The sequence below is a fragment of the Oncorhynchus nerka genome, linkage group LG9a, assembly GCF_034236695.1.
Source record: "Oncorhynchus nerka isolate Pitt River linkage group LG9a, Oner_Uvic_2.0, whole genome shotgun sequence".
In the NCBI taxonomy this organism is placed as follows: domain Eukaryota; kingdom Metazoa; phylum Chordata; class Actinopteri; order Salmoniformes; family Salmonidae; genus Oncorhynchus; species Oncorhynchus nerka.
In genome coordinates, this window is record NC_088404.1 from 32,019,738 (window position 1) to 32,029,063 (window position 9,326).

The 9,326-nt window shown below is 42.7% G+C and overlaps 1 protein-coding gene across 1 annotated transcript in view; it reads right to left on the minus strand.

Moving 5' to 3' along the window:
- Window positions 1-7,535, minus strand: part of LOC115117504 (SH3 and multiple ankyrin repeat domains protein 3-like) — a 118,307-nt gene extending 110,772 nt beyond the window's left edge. Inside the window, exons 1-3 of the mRNA XM_065022146.1 lie at window positions 7,431-7,535; window positions 2,355-2,506; window positions 1,387-1,554 (exon numbers count right to left, since the gene is read on the minus strand). Coding sequence (XP_064878218.1) covers window positions 1,387-1,554; window positions 2,355-2,506; window positions 7,431-7,521 — 411 coding nt within the window. The 5' untranslated portion in view covers window positions 7,522-7,535. The remainder of the gene's footprint in view (window positions 1-1,386; window positions 1,555-2,354; window positions 2,507-7,430) is intronic.
- Between the last annotated feature and the right edge of the window lie 1,791 nt (window positions 7,536-9,326).

Below are 9,326 nucleotides of genomic sequence, written 5' to 3' on the forward strand. Positions count from 1 at the left end.
GCCCCGTCCAATTAGGAAATGAATACTGTACTTGTTCCGCTTTGCTCTTCCGCTACGTTTTCTTCCTAATCAACGGAAGGTTTCCTCAAAATGTCAGTCTGGATCTACAGTAGTGTCTATGTCTGGGAAGAGCAGTCTCTCTCTGTATGTGTGTGTGTGTCCGTGTGTATCCGTGTGTGTTTGTGTCTGTATCCATGTGTGTGTGTGTGTGTGTGTGTGTGTGTGTGTGTGTGTGTCCGTGTGTATCCGTGTGTGTTTGTGTCTGTATCCATGTGTGTGTGTGTGTGTGTGTGTGTGTATTAGTGATGAGCAGGTTGACTCATAACCTGCAATCCCCGCGGTTATATCCATTGGGTTGGTTGGTTTAGGGACATGAAATATTGTGTGGTTTACTTTTATCTGCCATTAGTGCGTAAGCCTAAACTTTAGGGCCTAACTCAGAGTTTCCCAATCTAGAGTTCGCAAACCCATGTGGTTTGAAAATGGCATCGCGAGATGGGGTGGTTCATAGAACCGGTAGCTGCTAGATGCGGTTGTAATTAACAGAGCTTCTTCTGTTTCTTCCTACAAATGTTTCTCTATCTTTTGAATTATTTAAGTGACAAAATATTATGACCCCATCACTGAAAGATAAGACGCTCAGGAACACGTACTTACATACTGTTTGTGGACAAGACCAGGCACTAAATCAGACTGGTGGGAAAATAACATAATCAATGATGACTAGCAGGTTAGGGTCGGGTGCAGGATTCAGATTTTCACTTTATCACATATAGTTAGGCATTTGTGGATGGGTGTGGTGGAAATTCTAACCAAGTGAGAACGACTTTGTTATTTCTTCAAACAATCAATCTTTATTATTGATTAGAATTGCAATAATGGAGCTGGTAAATCGTTGAGAGCCCAACGAGCAGATTTGGGGTACAGCTCTTTATAGCAATGTACATCCTCCTGAATGTTCATGACAAACAACAAATGTCTGGAATGGGTCAAAAGGTTAGGATTTGTATGTGAGAAAGGAGTATCCCCCAGCCAGATAGCATTTGCTGTGACAACTGTTCCAATTGTATAGAAATCATGGTTTAGCCCCTAAGTCAAGGTTCCTCCCATCAACCGTCCACAACAGAGACATCTCCTCCCTGGTACCTCATAATACACAAACACCAACTCAACCTAAGGCATGCAGGCTGTAGGTTCTATCACCAAGCCATCATAAATCAATTGCCAGCGCCAAGCGCCAAGCCCCCAGCGCCAAGTCCCACACACAGATGAGACAGTACTGAGGAACCTTATTTGATGCATAAACAGTATTAAAACATAATCTTGTCATTTTTCTACCATATGGGTTATTAGCAACTGCGGGCAGGTGCGTCTGTGTGTGTTTACCTGGTGTGTCTCCTGCCAACCGTTCTCGTCCACACAGCCCACCTGAGCGTGGTCGTGGAGCAGAAGTTCACAGCAGTAGGGGTCTCCTCCTACCATAGAGCTGTGATAGAGCGGACTTAACCCCCGACTGTCCTTATAGTCAGGAGACGCACCCAGGTCCAGCAACGTCTGGCAGAGAGAAAGTGAACGAGAAGGAAAGTTAGAGAACACACACACACAATGCACACACTCACTTCAAGCCCAACAGAAGCTATGAAAACCCCTGTATGAAAACACTATCCATTTCCTTTGTGGGATCTACATTTTTCTATCATAGGCTTCTCCACTCATGTAGATCAAAAAGAGGGACATAGAGTAGTCCATTAAGATGATGGGTTTTTCTGCACTACAGCTATAGCTCTCAGGATGAGAACAATGATGAGTCATATCAGAGGCATTCAGTAATGATACACATCCATTCACTGAGCACACGCCTACTCATTAAAGACAACAACCTAACCTCCTCAAAGCAGATGAAAACCCAGTGAGCCAGGGAGGGCACAAGAAGCCCATTGAATAAAAGCATCTTTTCAGTCAGGTCTCGGAAGAGAGTACTTAGCACCCACATACACACTGAGCAAATCATGTGAGTCAGACTCTTACTTATGACAAGCAGAAAGTGAGTGAGTGTGTGTGTGTGGTCTAGTTCTTCTATCTTTGTGGTGACCTGCAATCCCCAAAAGTCCCCACGAGGGTAGTAAAACCAGGAACATTCTCCTCGTGGGACATTTCCCAGTTTCGCACAAAGGCTATTTTAGCTTAGGGTTAGATTTAGGGTTAGGGTTACAATTAGGCTTAGGGTTACAATTAGGGTTAGATTTAGGTGTTAAGGGTTAGGGAACATAGGATTTTGAATGGAAATCAATTTTAGGTCCACTCGAGGATAGAAAAAGAAGTGTGTGCGTGTGTTTGTACGTGTGTGTACTCACTATGAGGGCTGTATGGTTCTTGGTGCGGACAGCCTTATGCAGTGCAGTGATGCCGTCTCGGGTCCTGAAGTCCAGGTGAGCTCCTCCACTCTTCAGCACCTTGATGAGGTCTGCACAGCCCTCCAGCTGAGACGCCATGGTCAGAGGACATTCTACAGCACACAGGGGGAGAGAGGAACTAGGTTTAATATATAACAGGACAGCTTTTCAGTGTACATTCTGCATTGTACTGAGACAGAAGCATGCATTCAGCATTAGGGTTGACTTTAATTGTTAGTATTTAAATGAATCAAAGCATTTGTATGAGAAGGCCTATCCCTTTAAATGTCTCTGATTAGAGTGATAAAGGCAGGGTGAATAAAATACTAGTTCCATTTCCAGATGAATCCACTCTCATCAATTTCAAGTGATTCATTTAAGAAGACAAATATTGTGCATTTGAGAGCCTCATCAGCGAAATGACTGTGATAAACATGATGGAGTTTGTGTTTACCAAAACCAGATAAGAGTGTCGGAGTTAGCAAACAATCTGTGTGTGTATGTGTGTGTGTTTGTTTGTTTGATGATGATGATGCAACTTAACACTAACGCCTCGATCACACCGACAGCATCATTGCATTTTGGTACACCAGAAGTAAATTAATTTCCAATGGAACGCTGCGTTGCGTAGCACTTTGCGCAATGACGCTGTCGGTGTGATTAAGGCGTTAGAAGCCATCAATCTCATTATTTTAAATGTAGTTTTCTCTTCATCAAAGAAGGTGTTTGGGATGAACTGTGGGTTTAGTATATTCACAAACATGTGCACACACAGACACAACAAAACTAGCATTTAGAACCAAATTAACAAAAAATGTGTTTGTTTTGCGCTCTCTCTCTCAACAAATGACTGCACAAACATTTGCATAAACATGAGGAGATTAGCATGAAAAATAATCCATCTTTACCCAGCATGCATTGAGATGTGGCAGAGAGGGCCAGACGGATATCACTCAATGGGCAGCCAACCCGAACAATCACAGCACTCGTTATCTACGTCTGTCTGTCTCTCTATCACTGTATCTGTCTGTCTGTCTGTCTGTGAATATTTCCGGAACAGTCAATCTGTCTGTCTACTTCTGTCTGTCAGTCTCTGTATCTGTCCGTCTATCTCTGTATCTCTCTCTCCCTCTCTAATAACACTGATAATAAGTATCCTCAGGAAGTTCAATCAGTAGAACAGGAACCTCGGTGGGGAGTAAATTCCTGATTGGACGATAGCTGTTTCGATACTGTGTGTCTGAATGTACTAGCAGTATCACAATCATATCTACTCTCTTAATACTGTGGAACATACACTGAGTGTACAACACATTAGTAACACCTCCCTAATTATGAGTTGCACCTCCTTTTGCCCTCAGAACAGCCTCAATTCGTCAGGGCATGGACTCTACAAGGTGTTGAAAGCATTCCACAGGTATGCTGGCCCATGTTAACTGCAATACTTCCCACAGTTGTGTCAAGTTGGCTGGCTATCCTTTGGGTGGTGGACAATTTTTGATACCAGTGGAGGCTCCTCAGAGGAGGAAGGGGAGGGCCATCATCCTCAGTGAATTTCATAAAAATGTAAATTGTAGAACATTAAAAAAATGTATCCTTTTTAGATAAAACTATACTAAATATGATCACGCCACCAAATAACTGATGAAATCACACTACTTTGCCAAGAAAGTCTACAGTAGCCTCAACAGCCCTCTGTAGGGTAGCACCATGGCGTAGCCGGAGTACAGCTAGCTTCCGTCCACCTCTGGGTACATTGACTTCAATCCAAAACCTAGGAGGCTCATGGTCCTCACCCCTTTCCATAGACTTACAAACTAATTATGACAACTTCCGGAGGACGTCCTCCAATCTCGATTGCGTCATCTGTGGATCTGTTGGGGCGGTATGAGAATTGGAGTGGGTCTAGGGTGTCTGTGAGGATGCTGTTGATGTTAGCCATGACCAGCCTTTCAAAGCACTTCATGGCTACTGACGTGAGTGCCACGGGGCGGTAATCATTTAGGCAGGTTACCTTGGGCACAGGGACTATGGTGGTCTGCTTGAAACATGTAGGTATTACAGACTCGGTCAGGGAGAGGTTGAAATTGTCAGTGAAGGCACTTGACAGTTGGTCCGCGCATGCTTTGAGTACACATCCTGGTAATCCGTCTGGCACAGCGGCTTTGTGAACACAGTCATCCAGAACAGCTGGTGCTCTCGTGCATGCTTCAGTGTTGCTTGCCTTGAAGAGAGCATAAAAGGCATTTAGTTTGTCTGGTAGGCTCGCGTTGCTGGGCAGCTTGCGTCTGGGTTTCCCTTTGTAGTCTGTAATAGTTTTCGAGCCCTGCCACATCCGAAGAGCGTCAGTGCAGGTATAGTAGGATTCAATCTTAATCCTGTATTGACACTTTGCTTGTTTGATGGTTCGTCTGAGGGCATAGCGGAATTTCTTATAAGTGTCCAGATTAGTCTCCCGCTCCATGAAAGCGGCAGATCCATGGCTTCTGGTTGGGATATGTACGTATAGTCACTGTGGGGACGACGTCATCGATGCACTTTTTGATGAAGCCAATGACCGAGTTGGTGTATTCCTCAATGCCATTGGATGAATAGCAAAACAAAGTCACTGGTGCTTCCTGCTTTAGTTTTTGCTTGTAAGCAGGAATCAGGAATTAGGAGGATATAATTATGGTCAGATAGAATTGTGGTCAGATTTGCCAAATGGAGGGCGGGGAGAGCTTTGTATGCATCTCTGTGTGTGGAGTAAAGGTAATCTAGAATTTATTTTCCGGTTGCACATGTGACAATTTGGTAAAACTGATTTAAGTTTGCCTGCGTCTGGGTGAGCATTTTCTTCTTTGCTTATGGCCTTATAGAGTTGGTTGAGAGCGGTCTTACGCGGAACCCAAACCGGCTGCGCGCATGTGCAATCGTGCGCTATCGTGCATACATGTATTTTGTCCCCCTACACCAAACGCGATCACAATACGCAGGTGAAAATATCAAAACAAACTCTGAACCAATGACATTCATTTGGGGACAGGTCGAAAAGCATTAAACATGTATGGCAATTTAGCTAGTTAGCTTGCACTTGCTAGCTAATGTGTCCTATTTAGCTAGCTTGCTGTTGCTAGCTAATTTGTCCTGGGATATAAACATTGAGTTGTTATTTTACCTGAAAAGCACAAGGTCCTCTACTCCGACAATTAATCCACACATAAAACGGCCAACCGAATCGTTTCTAGTCATCTCTCCTCCTTCCAGGCTTTTTCATCTTTGAATTTATATGGTGATTGGCATCTAAACTTTCATAGTATTATCACGACGACCAGCAAAACAGTTCGTCTTTCAAACACCCACGTGGGTATAACCAATATAACCATGTGGGTACCTGCTTCTATAAACCAATGAGGAGATGGCATGTGGGTACCTGCTTCTATAAACCAATGAGGAGATGGCATGTGGGTACCTGCTTCTATAAACCAATGAGGAGATGGGAGAGGCAGGACTTTCAGCGTGATCTGCATCAGAAATAGAAAGGTGTTCTATTTTAGCCCTTGGCATCGCAGACGTTCGTTGACGCGCACAAGCAGTGTGGGTGCAATAATTGAATAACATGGATTTCTACATTTATTTTGCGACGCTCACGCACGCGACGTGTCTGGTCTGGTCAGCATGTTAGTGCCAGCTTCACTTTGTGGTGGTAAATAGACGGCTATGAATAATACAGATGAGAACTCTTTTGTTAGGTAGTGTGATCAACAGCTAATCATAAGGTACTCTACCTCAGGCGAGCAATACCTCGAGACTTCTTTAATATTAGACACCGCGCACCAGCTGTTATTGACGAAAAGACCCACAAAAGACCCACCCATTTTCCAACGATTGCACGTTAGCAAGAAGAATGGAAGGCATTGGGAGTTTTCTCGCTCGCCTCCGGATTCTCAGAAGGATCCCCAATCTGCGTCCCATTTTCCAATGTCTTTTCTTCACGCAAAAGACGTGGATCTGGGCCTGTTCCATTGAAAGCAGGATATCCTTCTCGTCGGACTCGTTAAAGGAAGAAGTTTCTTGCAGTTTGCGTTGAGTAATCACTTCTCTGATGTCCAGAAGTTATTTTCGGTCATAAGATATGGTAGCAGCAACATTATGTACACAATAAGTTACACAAAGCACCAAAAAAAATACAAAATTGCACAATTGGCTGGGAGAATGTAAAACGTCAGCCATGTTCTTCGCACCATCTTTATGAATGAGAGTCATCCAATATGCTATATTAGAAATAAGGCCATGCTCATGGAAAATACATTTTCCTCTCATCTTAAACGGCACTGACCGCCTCTGCTTGACACACACGGGAAACTGTTGAGCGTGAAAAATTCTTGACCCACTCAAACCGGTGAGCCTGCCAACTACTACCTGTTCAAAGGCACTTAAATATTTTTTCTTGCCCATTCACCCTTGGAATGGCACGCATACACAATATGTCTCAATACTCAATGCTTAAAAATCCTTCTTTAACCTGTATCCTCCCATTCATCTACACTGATTGAAGTGGATTTAATAAGTGACATCAATAAGGGATCATAGCTTTCAGCTGGATTCACCTGGTCAAATAGTACTGTGGCTCAGCTAACCATTGTTTGTTCTCTCGCCAGGAATCAGTGACATCTGCAGGGAAGTTGTTAGCACCCAGCGGCAGGTAGCCTAGCGGTTGAGTTGGGCCAGTAACTGTGGGTTGCTATTTCGAAACCTCGAGCCGCCTAGGTGAGAAATCTGTTGATGTGTCCTTGAGCAAGGTAGTTAACCCTAATTGCTCCAGGGTCACCATCAATAATGGCTGTGTCTCAGGGGGAGTGGGCTATGCAACAAAAAAATAATCACACGTGTATAATCCACACTTGTACAAATGTAAGAACCCACCTAATTATTATCTCATCAATGAGCATGTTTTTATTCACATATTGTAGCACTGTTTTGTTCAATCTAAATTAACGCTGCATGTATCTTTGATTCTATCATTTCTGGATGCTAGAGGTGCAACTGTCTCCTCACCTCCCGATTCAGGGTCGTGGAAGTTGGGGTCCAGACCTTTCTCCAGGAACTTGGACACCTTTTCGATGTTCCTCTGCTGTACATACTCCATAAACTTCTTCAGGTTCGCCTGGGAGACAGACAGATAGAGAGTCCATGTCATTCAACTAGTATTAAAAACATATTTAAATGTAATTCATGCGAATCTAATTGCATTTAATATTGAGGAGGGGGAGCGGTTTGAGTGAGTTTGAGAGAGGGGGTGAGAGTGAGAAAGAGAGAGCGATAAAGAGATAGATAAAGGAGGAGAAATATAGTGGATAGGGAAGGAGGGGAGAGAAAAAGAGAGGTAGTGAAGGTAGTGAAATAGAGCGAATGAAGGACAGTTAGGGAGATATAGAGAAAGATAAAACATAGAGGGAGAGAGAGCGCTGTGATTGGGTGATGTAACACTCATGTGGATAGAGATGTTTAATAATGCAGGTGCGAGATGAAAGCTGAAGCACACTCCCGTGTGTGTTTGTGTTCCATGTCAGTCCAAGTGGAAGATTTAGGTGGATCCAGTAGTGCATTAGGCACCGTTGGGTAGACCGCAATATTCCATCTCTCTGTACTTCCAAAGCAGCAAAAAACGAACTTTCTATTCATCAAGAACAAAATACAGTACATAGCACTTCTCTTTAAAGGATCAGACCACTTACCCATGCCTTATCCTGTAACCAACTAGTTCCTATACTGTGCATTATAAGTAAAGGAAACAGCACTTAGGTTTGGGGTCAAGTCCATTTCAATTCAATAAATTCAGCACAATATGGAAAACACACAGGTGTGAGGTAGATTGGGTGTATGTACTGGTTATTGAAAGCAGAGGAGTTGAGGTATGGTCTTTACTCCCAATATTCAGTTTTATGTTACAGTTTCACACCAAAGAGGGGATTTTGGATATCCTTATCTTTGTAACCTTTGCTTGATATTCAGCTCATTGCAGTAAAGCGTTTCAACCATTACAGATGACTATCTCACCCAGATGTTTAGAGAGTGAATTGGGATACGTACACATCTGCATCTGCTGTACAAGGCTGGAAAGCTCATTCATAAAATAACACCATGCAGCCACACACAGAACTGCCCAAATAGGGATTTGGACCAGAATCTATCTGGTCCCCACTTATCTACTTCTGTAGTACTACTGAAACAAGGAAGTTTGCAAGCAAAACACCACAGCCATAGAGTACTATGTAAGGACAATACATATTGAATACTTTAATCTGAACAAAAGGTTGAGGTGAATTTCCACTTCAATTCAGTTACTTAGTGATTCAATTTGAATTTCTGTTGAATTCCTGAATTGACTGAATGAAAATGGTATTTATCCCAAAGCCTGACTCGAATCCCTATTAGCCTAATTACCAACCTGTAAAATATTCTCAATCAATACTACTGACTTAAAAACCTTGGGTTACTTGAGAGATTCCATATGCTGACAACAGCTTTCTGTGAAATAATGATTCCACTGTCGATGTAGCTTTAAATTAAATCCAGCTAACATCATTGAGAAATAGGAAATAGGTAATACAATATTGATACAGCATCTGAAATATTCAATACAGTTTGAACACACAGTATCTGAAGTAGTCAAGACTATATTGGTATGGTATCTATAACATAACTTTATTGTGAGATACAGAGATGGTATTAAACATAGAGGCTAGACGAGAGAGCTGTGTTCAGATATAACCCATCTGGCTAACAGAGAGATATCATTACTATTCTATTCTCAAGGTTTCTCTGCCTCACTTGTTACATAACCACCACATGCACTGAAACCTACAGTACACACACACAAAGTAAAAGGTGCAGTGACACAAACAAAGGATTATTTTTACAGACATACTGTACACACGCTTGCAGAAAAAA